We start from the raw sequence: 20,326 nt of genomic DNA, 5'->3' as shown, positions 1-20,326 counted from the left end.
ATTTTGTTCTCTCATTCACCTGTTCTCCTCTGGACAAAATGACAAGATGGAAAAAATCACCTCAAAAAAAAGAACAAGAGGCAGTACTGACTGCCAAGGACCTAATCAATATGGACATTAGTAAGATGTCAGAACTAGAGTTCAGAATGACGATTTTAAAGATACTAGCTGGGCTTGAAAAAAGCATGGAAGATATTAGAGAAACCCTTTCTAGAGAAATAAAAGAACTAAAATCTAACCAAGTTGAAATAAAAAAGGCTATTAATGAGGTGCAATAAAAAATGGAGGCTCTAATTGCTAGGATAAATGAGGTAGAAGAGAGAATTTGTGATATAGAAGACCAAATGATGGAAAATAAAGAAGCTGAGAAAAAGAGAGATAAGCAACTACTGGATCACGAGGGCAGAATTCGAGAGATAAGTGTATCATAAGATGAAACAACATTAGAATAATTGGGATCCCAGAAGAAGAAGAAAGAGGGAGAGGGGCAGAAGGTATATTGGAGCAAATTATAGCAGAGAACTTCCCTAATTTGGGGAAGAAACAAGCATCAAAATCCAGGAGGCACAGAGAACCCCTCTCAAAATCAATAAAAATAGGTCAACACCCCAACATCTAATAGTAAAACTTACGAGTCTCAGAGACAAAGAGAAAATCCTGAAAGCAGCTCAGGACAAGAGATCTGTAACCTACAATGGTAGAAACATTAGATTGGCAACAGACCTATCCTCAGAGACCTGGTAGGCCAGAAAGAATTGGCATGATATATTCAGAGCACTAAATGAGAAAAATATGCAGCTGAGAATACTATATCCAGCTAGGCTGTCACTGAAAATAGAAGGAGAGATAAAAAGCTTCCAGGAAAAACAAAAACTAAAGGAATTTGCAAACATGAAACCAGCCCTACAAGAAATCTTGAAAGGGGTCCTCTAAGCAAAGAGAGAGCCTAAAAGCAACATAGACCAGAAAGGAACACAGACAATATACAGTAACAGTCACCTTACAGGCAATACAATGGCACTAAATTCATATTTTTCAATAGTTACCCTGAATGTGAATGGGCTAAATGCCCCAATCAAAAGACACAGGCTATCAGATTGGATTAAAAAACAAGACCCATCGATATGCTGTCTGCAAGAGACTCATTTTAGACCCAAAGACACCCCCAGATTGAAAGTGAGGGGGTGGAAAGCCATTTACCATGCTAATAGACACCAAAAGAAAGCTGGTGTGGTAATCCTTATATCAGACAAATTAGATTTTAAACCAAAGACTATAATAAGGGATGAGGAAGGACCTATATCCTACTTAAAGGGTCTATCCAACAAGAAGATCTAACAATTGTAAATATCTATGCCCCTAACATGGAAGCAGTGAATTATATAAGGCAATTAATAACAAAAGCAAAGAAACACATTGACAATAATACAATAATAATGGGGGACTTTAACACCCCCCTCACTGAAATGGACAGATCATCTAAGCAAAAGATCAACACGGAAATAAAGACTTTAAATGACACACTGGACCAAATGGACTTCACAGATATATTCAGAACATTCCATCCCAAAGCAACGGAATACACATTCTTCTCTAGTGCCCATGGAACATTCTCCAGAATAGATCACATCCTAGGTCACAAATCAGGTCTCAACTGGTACCAAAAGATTGGGATCATTCCCTGCCTATTTTCAGACCACAATGCTTTGAAACTAGAACTCAATCACAAGAGGGAAGTCAGAAAGAACTCAAATACATGGAGGCTAAAGAGCACCCTACTAAAGAATGAATGGGTCAACTGGGAAATTAAAGAAGAATTTAAAAAATTCATGGAAACAAATGAAAATGAAAACACAACTGTTCAAAATCTTTGGGATATAGCAAAGGCAGTCCTGAGAGGAAAGTAACAACACAAGCCTTTCTGAAGAAACAAGAAAGGTCTCAAATACACAACCTAACCCTACACCTAAAGGAGCTGGAGAAAGATCAGTAAATAAAGCCTAAACCCAGCAGAAGAGAAATAATAAAGATCAGAGCAGAAATCAATGAAACAGAAACCAAAAGAATAGTAGAACAGATCAATGAAACTAGGAGCTGGTTCTTTGAAAGAACCAACAAGATTGATAACCCCCTGGCCAGACTTATCAAAAAGAAAAGAGAAATGACCCAAATAAATAAAATCATGAATGAAAGACACCACAACCAAAATCAAAGAAATACAAACAATTATAAGAACATATTATGAGCAACTCTATGCCAGCAAATGAGATAATCTGGAAGAAATGGATGCATTCCTAGAGTGTATCAACTACCAAAACTGAACCAGGAAGAAATAGAAAACCTGAACAGACCTATAACCACGAAGAATTGAAGCAGTCATCAAAAATCTCCCTACAAACAAAAGCCCAGGGCCAGATGGCTTCCCAGGGGAATTCTACCAAACCTTTCAAGAAGAATTAATACCTATCCTTCTGAAACTGTTCCAAAAAATAGAAATAGAAGGAAAATTTCCAAACTTGTTTTATGAGGCCACCATTACCTTGATCCCAAAACCAAAGAACCCATCAAAAAGGAGAATTACAGGTCAATATCCTTGATGAACATGGATGCAAAAATTCTCACCAAAATACTAGCCAATAGGATCCAACAGTACATTAAAAGGATTATTCACTATGAGCAAGTGGGATTTATCCCTGGGCTGCAAGGTTGGTTCAACATCCGCAAATCAATCAACATGATACAATACATTAATCAAAGAAAGAACAAGAATCATATGATCCTCTCAATAGATGCAGAAAAAGCATTTCACAAAGTACAGCATCCTTTCTTGATCAAACCTCTTCAGGTTATAGGAATAGAGGGTACATACCTCAATATCATAAAAGCCATCTATGAAAAACCTACAGCAAATATCATTCTCAATGGGGAAAAACTGATAGCTTTCCCCCTAAGGTCAGGAACGCAGCAGGGGTGTCCACTATCACCACTGTTATTCAACATAGCATTAGAAGTCCTAGGCACAGCAATCAGACAACAAAAAGAAATCAAAGGCATCCAAATCGGCAGAGAAGAAGTCAAACTCTCACTCTTTGCAGATGATATGATACTTTATGTGGAAAACCCCAAAGACTCCACCCCAAAACTGCTGGAACTCATACAGGAATTCAGTAAAGTGGCAGGATATAAAATCAATGCACAGAACTCAGTGGCATTCCTATACACCAACAACAAGACAGAAGAAAGAGAAATTAAGGAGCCGATCCCATTTACAATTGCACCCAAAACCATAAGATACCTGGGAATAAATCTAACCAAAGAGGCAAAGGATCTGTACTCAGAAAGCTATAAAATACTCAGGAAAGAAATTGAGGAAGACACAAAGAAATGGAAAAACGTTCCATGCTCATGGATTGGAAGAACCAATATTGTGAAGATGTCAATGCTACCTAGAGCAATCTACACATTCAATGCAATCACTATCAAAATACCACCCACTTTTTTCAAAGAAATGCAACAAATAATCCTAAAATTTGTATGGAACCAGAAAAGACCCCGAATAGCCAGAGGAATGTTGAAAAAGAAAAACAAAGCTGGCGGCATCACAATTCCGGACTTTAAGCTCTGTTACAAAGCTGTCATCATCAAGAGAGTATGGTACTGGCACAAAAGCAGACACAGATCAATGGAACAGAATAGAGAGCCCAGAAATGGACCCTCAACTCTATGGTCAACTCATCTTTGACAAGGCAGGAAAGAATGTCCGATGGAAAAAAGACAGTCTCTTCAACAAATGGTGTTGGGAAAATTGGACAGCCACATGCAGAAGAATGAAACTGGACCATTTCCTTACACCACACACAAAAATAGACTCCAAATGGTTGAAAGACCTCAATGTGAGACAGGAGTCCATCCAAATTCTAAAGGAGAACACAGGCAGCATCCTCTTTGACCTCAGCCGAAGCAACTTCTTCCTAGAAATATCGCCAAAGGCAAAGGAAGCAAGGGCAAAAATGAACTATTGGGACTTCATCAAGATAAAAAGCTTTTGCAAAGCAAAGGAAACAGTCAACAAAACCAAAGGACAACCGATAGAATGGGAGAAGCTATTTGCAAATGACATATCAGATAAAGGGCTAATATCCAAAATCTATAGAGAACTTATCAAACTCAACATCCAAAGAACAAATGATCCAATCAAGAAATGGGCAGAAGTCATGAACAGACATTTTTCCAAAGAAGACATCCAAATGGCCAACAGACACTTGAAAAAGTGCTCAACATCACTCGACATCAGGGAAATCCAAATCCTCAATGAGATACCACCTCATACCAGTCAGAATGGCTAAAATTAACAAGTCAGGAAATGACAGATGTTGGTGGGGATGAGGAGAAAGGGGAACCCTCCTACACTGTTGGTGGGAATGCAAGCTGGTGCAGCTACTCTGGAAAACAGTATGGAGGTTCCTCAAAAAATTGAAAATAGAGGTACCCTATGACCTAGTAATTGCACTACTGGGTATTTACTCCAAAGATACAAATGTAGGGATCTGAAGGGGTACGTCCACCCCGATGTTTATAGCAGCAATGTCCACAATAGCCAAACTATGGAAAGAGCCAAGATGTCCATCAACAGATGAATGGATAAAGAAGAAGTGGTATATATATACAATGGAATATTATGCAGCCATCGAAAGGAATGAAATCTTGCCATTTGCAACGACGTGGTTGGAACTGGAGGGTATTATGCTGAGCAAAATAAGTCAATCAGAGAAAGACATGTATCATATGATCTCACTGATATGAGGAATTCTTAATCTCAGGATACAAACTGAGGGTTGCTGGAGGGTTGAGGGGTGGCAGGGTTGGGGTGGCTGGGTGATAGACACTGGGGAGGGTATATGCTATGGTAAGTGCTGTGAATTGTGTAAGACTGTTGAATCACAGACCTGTACCTCTGAAACAAATAATATATTTTATGTTTAAAAAAAAAAGAAGATAGCAGGAAGGGAAAAATGAAGGGGGGAATCGGAGGGGGAGACAAACCATGAGAGACTATGGACTCTGAGAAACAAACTGAGGGTTCTAGAGGGGAGGGGAGTGGGGGGATGGGTTAGCCTGGTGATGGGTATTAAAGAGGGCACGTACTAAATGGAGCACTGGGTGTTATATGCAAACAATGAATCATGGAACACTACATCAAAAACTAATGATGTAATGTATGGTGATTAACATAACATAATAAAATAAAATTTTAAAAAATTTATATTTTATTTCTTTTTCTAGTTTTATTGTATGTTTAGAATACCATTGAGTAGTAGTGTTTATAATGGGTACTATTGTGGTGTTCTTGATTTTAATAGGAATGATTCTGTATTTTCCTCATTTAGTATATAATATTTGCTGCAAGCTTCTGGTAATCTATCCTTTATCAAGTTAAGGAAGTTCTCTTCTATTTCTTGTTTACTAAAAGTTGTTATTCTGAATGAGTGTTGAATTTTATCAAATGTGCTTTTGGCATTTATTCAGATGACCATATGGCTTTATTCCATTAATGTATCCTACACCATTCTTGTTTTTGGATTTATTTCTTTTTTTTGACTCAGTACATCTTTGAATAATTTTTTTAGAAATAGTGGTAGGTGCATACATATACAAGAAGTTTTCATTTTGTCCATACATATAGAAGAAGTTTTCATTTTGTCATCACCCTCGAATACTCATTAGGCTGTATATAAAATTCTTATTCCAACTACTTCTCAACAGATTTTTGATGTTTTTACTCTCATGGTCTTCCAGTGTCACTGATAAAATGTACTCTGATATAAATAAATTTTGTTTGTTTGCTTTCTGTCTTGAGAATTAGTTTGTTTCTTTTCTATCCCTGAAATTCTGAAATTTTACTAAAATGTAACTTATGCCCCTTCTGAGTCTTGGGAATATCTTTGTTCTATGATTTTATTATTTTTTCCCTTTTTATTTTTCCATTCTCTTCTTAAATTCCTTTTAAGATGGATGTTGGACCTTTGGAATTGCTCCTTCATTGTCTCTTAACTTTCTTCTCATTTCTTTATCTCTTGTTACTCTTCATTCTAGGAGTTATCTCTTGATTTTGTCTTATGGATCCCTAATTCAGTCTTCAGCCATGTCCATTCTGTTATGCAGGCCTTCTGTGGGAATTTTCTTTTTAAAAGATTTCATTTATTTATTTTAGAGAGAGAGTGTACATGCAGTGGGGAAGAGCAGAAGGGGAGGAAAATGGAGGGGGAAAGAATCTCAGACTCCATGCTGAGCAGAGCCTGACACAGGGCTCGATCTCACAACAGTGGGATCATGATCAGAGCTGAAACTAAGAGCTGGACTGAGCCACCCAGGTACCCCTCTATCTGAATTTTCATTTCAGGGTTCATATATTTAACTTCCAAGTCTCTCCCTTGTTCTTTTCTTATTCCTTTTTGTAGCAGCTTGTTTGTTAATGTTATATGTAGTATCCTTTTTGGTATCTCTGAGGACACTGAGTAGAATTTTTTTCTAAAAAAACTCTCTTCTGTTCCATGACTGACCTCTTTTCCCCTGGAGTAATTTGTAGTTTCTCTATTTTGACCTTTTGCCTTCATCAGTTTTCCCTGAAAGTCATGAATGAAAGATTATAGTATCAGTATGGCTGGCTGGCATGGGTATCCTTGACAGATGTGCTTCTGCATTGCATCGCTCAGTCATTGGGAGGGCTGGCCATCCCAGTCTCTAATTGGGAAGAGGCATCAGTTGTCTGGCTTCCTCTTGTGACCTTCAATGTAGGTGGTCCTAGCAGATGGTAGGCAGGTTAAGAGGGTGTAAGCCAGTGTTAGAGAACTTTCCTACCAAGGTAAGACTACTTTGCCTTTTTTTTTTTAAGATTTTTATTTATTTGAGAGAAAGTGAGAGCGAGAGATAGAAAGAGAGAGAGAGAGAATGAGCAGGAGGAGAGTGAGAAGGAGGAGAGGGAGAAGCAGGCTCCCCTCTGAGCAGGGAGCTGACTTGGGGCTTGATCCCAAGACCCTGAGATCATGACCTGAGCCTAAGGCAGATGCCTAACCAACTGAGCCACCCAGGTGCCCTGTAGACTACTTTTGTGTTGCCAATCACACCACCTCATTACTTTAAAAATAATTTTTTGTTGTTATTTTAAGGGATTTGAGATGGGAGGAAAATTAGGTGCACATGGCCCATATGCTGTTTTGAGCTAGTAACCTCTGTAGGCTCTTCACTTTTTGTTTTTCAGTGATTTCTCAGCTCTACATTTATTACTCATTTTATCTTACAATGAGGGATGCCTTCTTGGTAATTAAAGAAAAGTCTTAGGGTGTTAAGGCAACTATAGGGTCAGTGCAGATGGAAAGGTCAGACCTTGCCAGAATTGCCCTCAGCTACCACCACTGGCCTGGTTACCCCGAGCCCCCTTTCCTCCGTGCTTTGTGGCAGAGGCTGTAAAGACAAAGGACCTTGATGGGCTTGAATACAGACTTCGGTTTCCTGAATTTTCTAGTGCCAGCTTTGCTGATCACAGAGCAAATGAGGTTCCTTGCATTCTCCAATTCCTCTTTTTGAAAGTGTGCTTTGAGGACAATTCTACTGTGGAAAATAAGAAGAAATATAAGTAGGTGCTTTCCAATGTGCGTATAGTTTGATTTTTCCTGCATAGCAGGTGTGTTTACGTGCTCTTGTCATGAGAGAAAGTCACTCACTCTGGATGGTGCCCCCACCCCACAGTGTGCACTGTGGGGAAGAGAAGCAGTGCACAGTTAGCATGGATGAGCCCCTGCTTCCCTGCCCACAGCGTGGGGGACCAAGAGTGGTGGTCAGAACTAGAGCCGTAGAAGCAGGAGCAGAATGCCTGATATTTTCTTGTATAAGTAAACACCAGTCCTTTAAATTACTTTCCACAGGCTAAAAATAGAATATTTGAGAGGCATAAAAAGTTTAAGGAATGCCTACGGACAAGGCCTAGTCTTGTGGTTTTATTGTAGGCCAATCCAGCCACATGGGCCAGTCAAAGTCTGTGACCTGTGGGACGGCATGTTTCCACCTTAATGGGTGAAGAGAGAATAGTAATGAGTCCAGAGAACACCAGTGGCTATGTTTGTCCTGCTGCTGAGTTTTGTACATGGTCAGTCAGTCATACTGACCAGCTGGTGCTCCCCTTGTCCAACAGTGGTGACAAGCTGCTGTCCTGTCACCTGGCCACTAGCAGAGACTCGAGGCTCTCGGTTTTTAACAGCCACGGCTGTAAGGAACAAATTCCAAAGCTGTGTGGTCACCCTTCAGAGACAAGCCATCAGAACTTTCAGGAAATGTAATTTTCCATTTTCAAAAATTGAACAGTGACAATGAGGTAGTAAATCACAGGAGAGAAAAGCATGTTTCTTACTATTGTACCCAAGGTAATTTTTATAAGATTTTCATGACAAAATGCACACCATTTGTTTAAAACATCCTTAGATGCCCTTTCCCCTCTTCTCTTTTAGGATGTAGAGTACATACGATCCCATTACAACATTGAAGATTTCATCTACTTCAGTCACCACCAGCGTGAAGAGCATGGGCATCTGTATCACTTTGCCCTGAACCCTGTCTTTCGGCACTACACCAAGTTTTTTCTGAAGGAGATCCTCCGTTTAGGCTATAAGTCCTGTCTCTACTACCCTGTTTACCCACAGATCAGGGAAGGCAAGGTAAAAGAATGTCATCAACCTTCGAGACGTCATTTGTGTCATGTGCCATATTTTATTCCTTCCTCACTGAATGGATTTGGATTAAAACATGCCTCTCAATTTCAAACGGCCACATTGGCCCTTTTATTTATTACACTATAGCGAAAGTCCAGAAGACTGAATTTCAGAAACATTCACAACCATTATAATTAGTGAACAATTTGTTGGCTTTTTCCTATTGACAAAACAGAGACTGAAAAGTGCAAAAATGCTCTAAGGGACATGGAAGTCAAATAATTTCTTATGGGGCCTTAGTGAAATGCCAAAGTGATCCTATCGTGTTCTTCAAGCAAAGAACATTTTTGTTTGAACTCATAGAACAAATCAATTCAATCCTATAAGATCGGTGTGCTCTCACAGCATTCCAAATAAGCCCTATAACCACTGCCATAAGAGTGATGGATAAAAAGTGGAGATGTATGAAGGTGATGTAAACTTTATGTAGTAAATACCTCTATAACTCTGCCCAACACTGTTATACTTACATAGACTAATCCTTTTGTGGTAAACACCATCTACTGTGTATCCATACATGCACAGATTGCAAGCTCTTCATTTGCTTCTGTCTTGCTTTCACTTACCCTATTAAGTCTTCAGAGCACTCTTCACTAGCTAAATTATCTTTTATCACCAAAGCAAAGGTGATTGTCTTTTTTTTAAGATTTTATTTATTTATTTGAGAGAGAGAGAGAGCAGAAGCAGGGGGAGCAGCAGAGGGAGAGAGAAAAGTAGGCTCCCCACTGAGCTGGGAGCCCGACATGGGGCTCGATTCCAGGACCCTGGGATCATGACCTGAGCTGAAAACAGATGCTTAACTGATTGAGCCACCCAGGTGCCCCTGTTTGTCTGTCTTGTTCAAAGCTGCATCCCAGTCCAAGTGCCTAGAAGAGTCGCACACATGTGTGCATGCGCACATCAGTGTGTATACACACACACGCACACATAGTGTCCTGGTTATTCCATAGGCAAGGGTCTCTTCAAGTTGGCTTCTCAAGGTATTGTTTCTGGCAAGTCGATCCCTCCATCACTGACAGCTGGTCCTCAGCTCCATGTAGACTTGAGAGGTGATGAGATTCAATCACTAGGCCAGCTAGAAGTTGTCCCATGATATCCCATTCATGACCAAAATCTTTCTCATGCTCTGCCCAGAGCCCAGGATGTTGTCATGTTTCTTCTTTGTTACCATAAATGAGCTAAGCAGATTTTTAAAATAATCTGATTCATTAAACTTAAAAACAATCTGAGGTCTATCAGTACATTCCCCAAACCAGTAATTTTGCCAATGTACCTTATTTAACAAAAGCCTTCTGGGGAAGTACAGAGGGAACGGGGAAGAAGATAAAACATGGAAAAGATCTTTAGCGAGAGGTAGAATATGCTCTAGTGATGGTTTTTTCCTATCAAAATGCAATGTGATAGGCATGTGAATGCCCTAAATTTGAACTTAAGGAGATGGAAGGTAACGGTTCTGGTGGAAAATCCTGGTCTCACACATTTTCTTTTTACTTTGCATTTGGCCAGTCGCCAATGCGGTGACCTTCAGGATGTGATATTAAATTCTTACTTTTTATTCATGATGTTGCCTGCATCATGACTGCCTGCAGTTGGTCCAGAAAGTCCTTTTGCATCCATAATAAAAAATTGTATCTTTGACATTTCACTGAACGTTCACATATTTACCTCAATCGTGTAGAATTTGGAACGTGTTATGCACTATTTTACGTAGAATATAGAAACATATCTGGAGACAGATTTTTCCTCTCAGTCTGCACTTCCAGTTGATTTACATATATACCTTTAAACAAGTGTAAGAAGCAGTACCAGGTAATTTAGGTAAGAATTTCCAAGGTCGGCTATAAATCCCTTGACTATAGTAAAAGTGAACATTGGGCTCGAATTATGAAGATGGTTTTCCCCACACCCTCCTGCCAGGACATGTACTGAGAGATCCTCCAAGCATAAAAGCAGAACTCTGGCTGGGAAATCCTGGGTTCTGTTTTTCAGTGTGTGAAGTCAGGGTGTGAAGTTCAATGGTGAAGGATTTTAGAAATCCCTTTTAGAAGCTCTTAGAAATGCCTGGTGGTGGGGCGGGGCGGGGGGGGGTAGTGCTTTCAAATAGCAGCCAAGCCCTACGTTTACCATCTTATTTATTAAACTGCCCCTAGTTTTAGTTGAGTTTTACTTGCTTTGTTTTCCAGTTTAAATTCCATAAATATGTCATTAGGGATTTTGGTGTCACAGTTCAACTCTTAAGGTTGAAATGGGTGAAATACCCTGAGTTAGTTTCACCAGAACCCCCTCCGATTTCATAAATGTGAAAGGAATAAAAATCACCATGTTCAGTTTTCTCTGCCAAGTTTTAAAAATGGGGTAAAATGAATATTTAACACATTCTCCTAAAACATGATTTATCATAGTCTGTTACAGTAAGCATAAATCCGGCTCATAATTTAGCATTAATACAAGTCAAAATAATGTGATCCAATCTCCCTACCCCCCACCCCACTTTCCAGTTTCATCTTTTTGTTTTAAAACACGTCTTTTATCAACAAAGGTCTGGTTGGAGTGGCTGTGCCTTTCACAAACAGGAGGATTTCCACATCTACGCTCAGCCTCCCCTCGATGATGTTTTTATCTATGTGCCTTCTTAAAGCAGCTTGTGCCAAACACGCAAAGGTTAACAGGACGCAGATAACACAGCTTAACGGGGTCAAGTCAAGCTGATTCATGATCACTATGGAGAAGAATATCCTCCTGGGGAAAATACTTGTACTGAAAAATCCCATAAACCAAACCACTTGTTTATCTGTCATTCCCACAGAGATAGTAATGTAATTACTCTCGTAATTATCTTCATTAGTGTCAGGCATTATCTACAGTTCATTCCTCTGCTCGACAAGTATGTTTGTTTATTTGCTGATTTCCCCCCCTCTCCGATTTGGCCGGGTTCGGACTTCTGTATTTGTGAAGCTGCGTGCACACATCTGTGCTGCACCGCCCTGACATTCTCTCCCCTAAAACAGAGATTGCTGTCTTTCAGTTCCAGAGCTCCTATGCCCACTCCCTGACATCCGCCCTTCATTACTTGGTTCCCGTGCGGCCGCGACGACAGATTGTCTATCCTCTGGAAAAGCTTGGCATCAACGCTCCATCAAAGGCGGTCTCCAAGGATCCGGTGGGTAGCCGGGCGGCAGCAGGCAGGGAGGCGCCGTGCCAAGGCACGCGGGCGTGGCAGATGGGGTGGCAGCACTGTCTTCTCGGGAGCAGGCTGCTTCTTAATTACAGGGAGCCTGGAGCTCATGCCCTTACAGGGGCATCCTGCCGAGGCTCTCCTGCAGCCCTTTCCCTCAGGTGGTTATTTCACAGAAGCCCCGGAAACAGAGGTGGCCTGATCCCTGGATGACAGACCCCATGGGGACGCTTTGTGTCTCGGCACAAGTGGCCTGGAGTCAGACTCCCAGCGTATGTCTGTTCTCTTTCTCCTTCCTCAAACTCAGATTCCCCCTTTCCGTCGATGTTTTGCTTGCAAGGCGAAAGGGGGAATTCCCAAGTCAGACAAAGCTGACAGAGACCGTAAAGCTGGCTGTGTTTGAGATGTTTGGGTCCTAAGCTGGGTTTGTTTTATCTCCTCTGTGGGGGGTCAGGAGGATTAACAGGAACATATTAGCTGCCCTGGGGTGGCACGGGGCTTAGCCTTAAAGTGAACAAGCCTGGGATGCGTTTATGACCAGAACAGAAGAAACCAAAATGGAACCTAGATTGCACTTTCACTGGAAACGTACGTGTGTGTGCACACGGCCATGTTCAATGAATTAGCTGGAAAAAACATGATCTTGTCAAGTTGACTTACATACATAGGCTTGTAGTATTTGTATGCACTTCCATTTAAATAAGTCGAAAAACAAAATTCCCTGTGTGCTGACATTTGTCCATTGTGAGAGAGGAAAGAAGAAAGTGGAAGGTTTTAACTCTCCAAAACCTTTGCCAAGGAGTTGCTCGAAATGGTGCTCAAATAAAGAGCTTGGGGACCCCAGCGCTGCAGGAAGTATGTCGTTCAGCTGCCCGAAGTTCCCACTCTGCAAATGGGAGCACTGGGTGGGGCGGGGGGGGGCGCTCCATCAAAACCCGGCTTAGCGGCACCTGCTCACTGTAAGCAAGGCTGCTTAAATTCTGCACTCATCTTTACATTTGTTAAAACAGACAATAAATTTATATTTCTTTTCTGGTAAGTTCTAACTTTATATTTGAGGAGCGACTAAAAATCAATAGCAGTTCTTTCCCCTCCTAACTCTTCATTATGGAAAATGTCAAGCATATACCGAAGTAGAGAGAACCAGATAAAGCAGGGCTTCTCCTACTGTCTGTGCTGAGGGACTTTATCTTCTTTTTCTTTTTCTTTTAATGTAGAATCCATCATAGACGGATAGTTTTATAAAAGTTTTATAATTCCTTAAAAATGAGTTTAAAAACAAAGGGAGACAAAACTCAAGTCCAGTTATTTTATTATTAGATTTAACAGACACAGAATTACTCTGCCCAATTGTTATAAAAGCTGCTGAGTGCTTCTCTCCATCTCTATGCTTACATCTTCGAAGACCAATGACAGTTTGTAGATGGGCACCTGTCTCACACCACATGTTGAGTAGCACTGAAACTCCCAGATACCTGGCACTGAGCTTCAAAAATTTCCAATTCTTGCAATTCTTGGCCCATTTTGGATGTTCTACACCCCCACCCACTTCTCCTTCCTCCTTATCATTTTAAAGCAATTCTCAGATGCATCTGTTTCACCCAGGATCATGGGTATATTCTAGGTAGCATGGCCCAGAGCACTGCAGCTTACGCTCTGTCCACACTAAAGATAAGAGTGCCCGAGCCCATCTGGAGGACCTTGGGGATGGCCACCAGATGGTCTGTTTTCGTGTAGAGATCCTGGGAGTGGACTCCTTTGGAATGAAAGCCAAGACCCACAGGTTTGCCACAAGGAGAGTGCCTTGGGGTCAGAGAGGGTGCCTTCTTCTATGGCACCCTGAAACACAGCTTCCATAGAGTCAAGCTGATCCCAGGAGAAGGTGCCTCCCTGCACAAGGATGCAGCTTCTGTGTCAGATCAGGGTAAGGAGGAGAGAGGCTGCCCTTTCGCAGTCACAGCTGAGACTCCTTCAAGGATGGACAGACCATATTATTGGGCCAGGAGAAGCCTTCACATGGCTCTGGCACCTTAAGCCAGTTCAGGGAAGGGGAGAAATCCACCTGGTTATCAAGAGCAACATTTTTCTGAATACCGAAAGCTTCTCCCCACCCCAACCCCCAGGAATCTCCAGAGCCTGGAGCTCCAGGTGGGGAGAAAGCCAGAGAAAACATTTTGCTGCATTCAGAACAATCTTATCATGACTTCCCAGGTTGGTATGAGTTGAATCATTACTTACATTTAGTAACCTTTTCTGTGGTGATCTCAGTGTGCTGTATGCCAACCCCCCCCCCCCCCCCCCCCCCGCCCCATAGAGCCCTGGCTTATTTCAAGGCACAGCAGAGGATGGACTGTTTAAATCACTCGTCCAGGAAGACAACCACTTACCAGACGGGTAGGGCTGACGCTTGGTACCTGTGGTGCTGTGGCCGTGTTGTCTATCGTATCAGTGAATTTTGACTTTTGAAGAAACACTTCTGCTGCTACTTATTGTACTCCTCCTTGAGAAGGTTTTAGTAAAGATGTAGATTCAGCAAACAAGATTTAGTAAATATTTTAGAAATCTTAAAAGTTTGATCAAAGGATTATCAAAACCATAATCCACATGGGACGGGCCTGGATATTCAAAAGTTAAAATGCCAAATTATATTATTTTAAATTATTTTTTTTCTTTTCAATGTTTTAGTTGGATTTCATGCTTTAGGCCGATCATCTGAGACAAGGTGAGCCAAATAGAAATTTTCTAGGAGGAATTTCTATCGAGTCCTAAGAGCATTGTTTTCTTAGGAGAACAATAGTGTTGCAGCCATTGAACTTGGTGAAGCGGAGTGACTGTCATTACTAAATGAACTCCTTTTATTTTCCCTTTAAGTTTGCTATCTCCTCTAGCACATGGAGGCTATATGGCTCCTTCACCATGTCTGCACATTTCTCCGGCTGGGCACTTGCCTTTCATACCTTTTATCCTACTTAAACCATCTCAGAGTGACCATCCATTCCCTTGCTTTCACCTAGGAAGCCAGTCTTCAAGGGAACAGATCACTCCAGGCATGAATAATGGGATAGAGAGTGTTTCATCTCAGTGGGTTGCCAATTTGAATCTGGCACAAGCCAGCAGTGATTGAAATTCATCACTGCATGGCAGGGAAATATGCCCCCACCCCACCTCAAGGCCCTGGTTGTTTCTGCCTGGTTTGGATGATAGGTGTCCCTGCCATAGTACCTTCCCTATCGTTAGTATTAATTGACAGCCTGCCCCATATCGGGCCATAAGAAAGGACCTGGAAAACATGTAAATGGTTTTCATCACATATTATAGAGGTAGGTCCCAAAGATTCATCATGATATCTCCACAGTCAATCAGTGTAGATTCATGGATAAGAGAGAAGGCTTTTTTCTGACCAAGGCTGTAACCACATGGGACAGGCTTGGAAGACTCACTTCTCAGCTTGAATTGGCCATCTTGGCCTCACATTGTGAGAATTATTGTAATGGAAATTTTTTAAAAAATGAATCAACGTATGGCCCACATGCATGAAAACTATGATCAGGAAAATACTCAAAATTTGGCTGAATTAATTGAATGGCCGTATTAAAGACTGTGGAGCAGTTTGAGCCACACTGACTTTGAGGTGGTTCTATTTTCTTTCCTTTCCTTCTCCCACATAGGGATACAGAGATGACTTTGACCCCTGCTCTCTGGGAGCTCACAGGCTAGTGTCAGTATTAATGTAGGACTGTTTTGGCTAGTTGAGCCAGGGATGGGAGAGGGGCCACACTGGCCCCCGTATTGAGAGCCAGACTCAGGAGGAGGATCCACACTGGGGTCTGCACAATCACTTGGTAGGGAATGCCTTTGTTCCGAAGCGCTGTTTCCTTTCTAAGACCGGGATTTCAAATGAGTCTTATTTGTTTTGTTTTGTTTTGTTTTGTTTTAAAGATTTTATTTATTTATTTATTTGACAGAGAGAGTCACAGAGAGGGAACACAAGCAGGGGGAGTGGCAGAGGGAGAAGCAGGCTCCCCACCGAGCAGGGAGCCCGACACAGGTCTCGATCCCAGGACCCTGGGATCATGACCCGAGCCGAAGGCAGACGCTTAACGACTGAGCCACCCAGGCACCCCTCAAATGAGTCTTATTTGTGATATGAAATACCAGAAAATCTGCCTTGAGCTGAAACAGCTCCTACCCTTGCTCCAGTCTCATAGATGCTCCCCATCATCCACTTCAGTGTCTTTAGTTCTTCATCTTGGTTTACGGGATTCATAGAATTATAGTGTGAACTCATCTTTCTCCCCCCCCAAATTTTGGGGACCAGACCAAGCCATCATCTTTCAGATGACGCAGGAATCTTACTTTCAGTCTTATCGATGCCTGTTGTTATTTTTTGTGGTGGTTTATTAGTGATGGTCTTTTAAAATCTTGACTAATGAATTCTTTGAGGCCTCCATTTTCCCTTTGTCCTTCTACAAAGGAAAATGACAGTTTATTTAACCCCCCTTTCTCAGAGCTAAGTGCTGGCCCGCTTTTTCCTGGTATGTGATCTCTCAGGAAGATGTCACTCGCTGGCATTCAGTTACCCTTTGAATTGTCCCTTTTCATCTCGGCTGTTCTTCCCCAGTCCAGCTATAATTACCATCTGATGGACTGTTACTGGATACTGTTTCACTTGTGCATCTGCTGCCCTAGGAAATTGCATTATTCTCCCAGCACCTGCTAGATTTTCCCCAGCTTGGTTGTTTCCCAACCCCTTCTTCAAACTTGGAAACTTTGGCTGCCCCTAGTTAGACTCCCTTGGTTGTATTTGTGGTCAGGTTGCGTGGCTGTGTTTTAAAATCAGCCCATTAGCATCTCCTTGGTAGAGGTTGCTAAAAATACATACGCATGTTTTTCAACATTGTATATGCACTGATCATCTTAATGTGATGATGGTGATAGTATCTTGAAATGAAATTAACGCACTTTAAATCACTGCCCATGAGCCAAGTGTGCTTTTTCAAGCCATTTCTCAGCCCTTTGTATTTGCTCCTATTTATAGTGAACCCTTTTCTCTGACATTCTTAGAATAATTTACATAAGTTCCTTCATGAGCTCTTTTTTTTTTTTTGCCCTTCAAATGGTACAAGTTCCATGGTCATTTCATTCCAATTCTCTGAACACTATCTAGTTTAGTATTATATGCAGTATACAATATATATCAGCACGACTTGTGTGACATCAGTGATTTATTCTCATAATTCCTTCCTCTTAGAGAGGTTACAAAATAATAACAACAACAACTACTTCTCCTGACAGTATTGAGTTCTTACTAAAGGCTTCCCATGAATCATCCCATCTGATACTCACATCAGCACTTGTAAATTGTCACTGCTACTGTGCTCCTCAATGTACCTAAAGAAAACAGGCTTGCAGGGAAGGAAGGTAAATGACTTGTCCAAAGACTAATTCACTGGCAGAGCTTCAAATCCAGGCAGTTGGATGACAGACCCCTGCCTTCAACCATGACATATATATTCTCTATATGAATATATAGAATTTTCACTCTAAAAAGTGAAAGTGCTGCTATCATAACTCATTTTAGGAAGACCAAACCACAGAAAAGGAAGATGGCTTGACAGAGACCTTTTGGGATCTCCCAGATCTTTGGCACCAGCTACTTAATCAAAAGGTGACCCACAGATAATTGGCTTTCCCCCAGAGGGGTTTGGATTTTCCTCTTGGCTGAGTCCTTCATTCTTGAGTCCAATTCCGGGCCAGTCTGACCCCGGCTGGGCTTGGCTGGGAAGGAGCAGACGCACAGGCCCGAGCTGGTGTGCCAGGGTCAATTTTTAGACACCAGCTGATCAGGCTGTCGGCACTTCTCTCTCCAGCTTATTGTTGCAAACCTTTTGAAATGATAGTGGTAGCTACTGGGAAAGGAGGAAAAAAATTAGGATCCCATACATAGGTTATGTTGTTATAAATTTCTCGATACTCAGTTCCACGCTACATGGGGCTTCACAGTGTTCTTAGAAAGTGCTCGAGTAGATGCCTTGGATAAGTGACTGAAGGTGTGCATGGGAGGCCAGGGTTGGAAAGGATATGTGCTAGTGGCATAATTGACAAGCCTGGACATTCATTGTTTAGAAATTGGCTGCAAAAAAATGCCAAAATGAGCTTTTCGGGCTGTGATAAGCTAAGAGACTGTGAAAAGTAAAGTTACTTCTTAACAATCTCAGCATCATCAAAAATCAATCCTACATCTTTTCCTCATTTTCTAGAATAGATATTGTAGGACAATCAATCTCTCTTTCCCTCTCTCCATCCCTCCCTCCCTCCCTCTCTTTATCAGTTTTATTGAGACATAAGTCATATGCCATGCAATTCGCCCGTTTAAATTATACAATTTATTAGTTTTTAATATATTACATGGTTGGGCAAACATCATCTAATTTTAGAACTTTTTTGTCATCCTAGAAAAGAAAGCCATTAGTAGCTACTCCCTACCCACCCCTTCCCCCAGCCCTAGGCAACTACTAATTTATTTTCTGTTTCCATGAATTTGCCTATTCTGGACATTTTATAAAAGTAGAATTATACGATGTGGCATTTTGGGACTGTCTGTGTTCTCTTAGCATGTTTATAAGGTCCATCCATTTTATTGTGTGTATCAGTACTTGATCCTTTTTTTTTTTTTTTAAGATTTTATTTATTTACTTGGGAGAGAGAGAGAAAGAGAGAGCGAGCACAGAGGGAGAGGGAGAAGCAGACCTCCCCACTGAGCAGGGAGCCCTATGTTGGGCTCAATCCCAGAACCCTGGGATCATGTCCTGAGCTGAAGGCAGATGCTTAACTGACTGAGCCACGCAGGCGCCCCTACTTGATTCCTTTGTATTGCTTAAGAATATTATATGTATATGCTACATTTTATTTATCCATTCATCAGACAGTGGACATTTGAGTTGTTTCCACCATGTTGCAATGAATATTCCTGCACAGGTTTTTATGTGGCTATATGTTTCTATTTCTCTTGGGTGTATATACCTAGGAATAGAATTGCTGGTTCATATGGTAGCTCTATGTTCAACATTTTGAGGAACTTCCAAACTGTTTACCCAAGTGAGTGCACCATTTTGCACTCTCATTCTTAGATGAGCCCCAGCATTCCTGCTAATAAGTGGCAAAGTGCTGGTCCACTCAAGGCCACGGCTGGGCAGTGTACCTCAGAAGTGGGGCTTTCCCACCACTCCTGGACAGCGTCATGCTTGGTTGACTGTGCACCCATAATACTAGCTTCAGTTATTTTGAAAGCAGAAATTTTTCTAAAATCTGATCTCTCCTGATCTTATCTTCCTGGCCTTACCCTCTCTGGCTCATCAGCCTCCTGTAGGCCTGCATGCACATTTAGAAGAGCTCCAACAGCAGGAGGAAAAAAAAAAAAAAGCCCATCCAAACCACAAGAGTGGTTTTTAAGCCACCATCCTGTCCTTTGTTTGAGTCCACCTTTCCTAGTGTTACTGCTTTTAAAACAGCTCCCAACAGAAAAAAAAAGAATCCTGAGGCTTTCCTGGATGCTGATGGGTTCTTGCCACAACCCGGTAGGAAGAAAAAAAGTGCATTCTGTTCCCTGCAGAGCCAGAGTAATGAATGCCGCTGAGGTCCAGAAGTGCCTCGGGATACATCAGCTGCCTGCTGGCGCTCTGGAAGGCCACAGCCAAGCTGGGCTCCTGGGTGGACCTGAGCTCCCCGGGGCAGGAACTGGCCTTCACAGCTAAGTGGCTGCTTCACAATCCGCCTTCAGGGAGGAAAGGCATGGCAGCACCAACAGGAGGCTTTGCTTTGTGTATTTTAAAGTAGCTGGGGATGTAAAATGACAAAGGGGACAATTAGAGCTGCAGATGCTGACTCGAGAAGTTACCTCTTTTCCTCTTGATTAAAAAAAAAATAGGTCATTACAAAAGCAGTCCATATTCATGGTAGAAATTTTAGGAAAAATCAGTACAAAGAAAATCTGTAAAAGCTGCGGTCCTTTCTCTCTAGGTCACCTTTGTTAATATTTTGGTGTTTTTACTTTTAGATTTTTTTCTGTGAAAAAAAATACACGCGATCAAATATGGTGTTTTGAAACACACATTTTTGCTGAATATGTTATGAATGTCTTTGCACATTACCAAGTATTCCAGAGTGTCCTTTTAATCGTTGCACTTGCCCCGAAACGAGCAACCCCTAACCGTCCATGAGTACTTTCTGTGCTGGGCTCTGTGTCACACACCTGCACCCCGTGCTCACAGAAGTTGGGCTGTCATTGTCCCCATTTTGCGGTGGAGCAAACAGGTTAGGAGAGGTTCGGTTATGTAACAGAGCATTAAGCCCAGCAGGACTTGTGGGAATAATGATGAAGCCGCTTGAT

The 20,326-nt window shown here is 41.6% G+C and overlaps 1 protein-coding gene across 1 annotated transcript in view; it reads left to right on the top strand.

The window, feature by feature from the left end:
* The window catches only part of CFAP61 (cilia and flagella associated protein 61), a 304,410-nt gene that overhangs the window by 139,768 nt on the left and 144,316 nt on the right, over positions 1-20,326 (top strand). The window contains exons 16-17 of the mRNA XM_064572747.1: positions 8,502-8,708; positions 11,788-11,922. Coding sequence (XP_064428817.1) covers positions 8,502-8,708; positions 11,788-11,922 — 342 coding nt within the window. The remainder of the gene's footprint in view (positions 1-8,501; positions 8,709-11,787; positions 11,923-20,326) is intronic.

The sequence above is a fragment of the Mirounga angustirostris genome, unplaced genomic scaffold (assembly GCF_029215605.1).
Source record: "Mirounga angustirostris isolate CCGP_5_RB_7025 unplaced genomic scaffold, mMirAng1.0.hap1 SCAF_10, whole genome shotgun sequence".
NCBI classification, from domain to species: Eukaryota; Metazoa; Chordata; class Mammalia; order Carnivora; family Phocidae; genus Mirounga; species Mirounga angustirostris.
The sequence above is the reverse complement of the archived record's forward strand: the minus strand, read 5'-3'. Positions and strand labels throughout refer to the sequence as shown.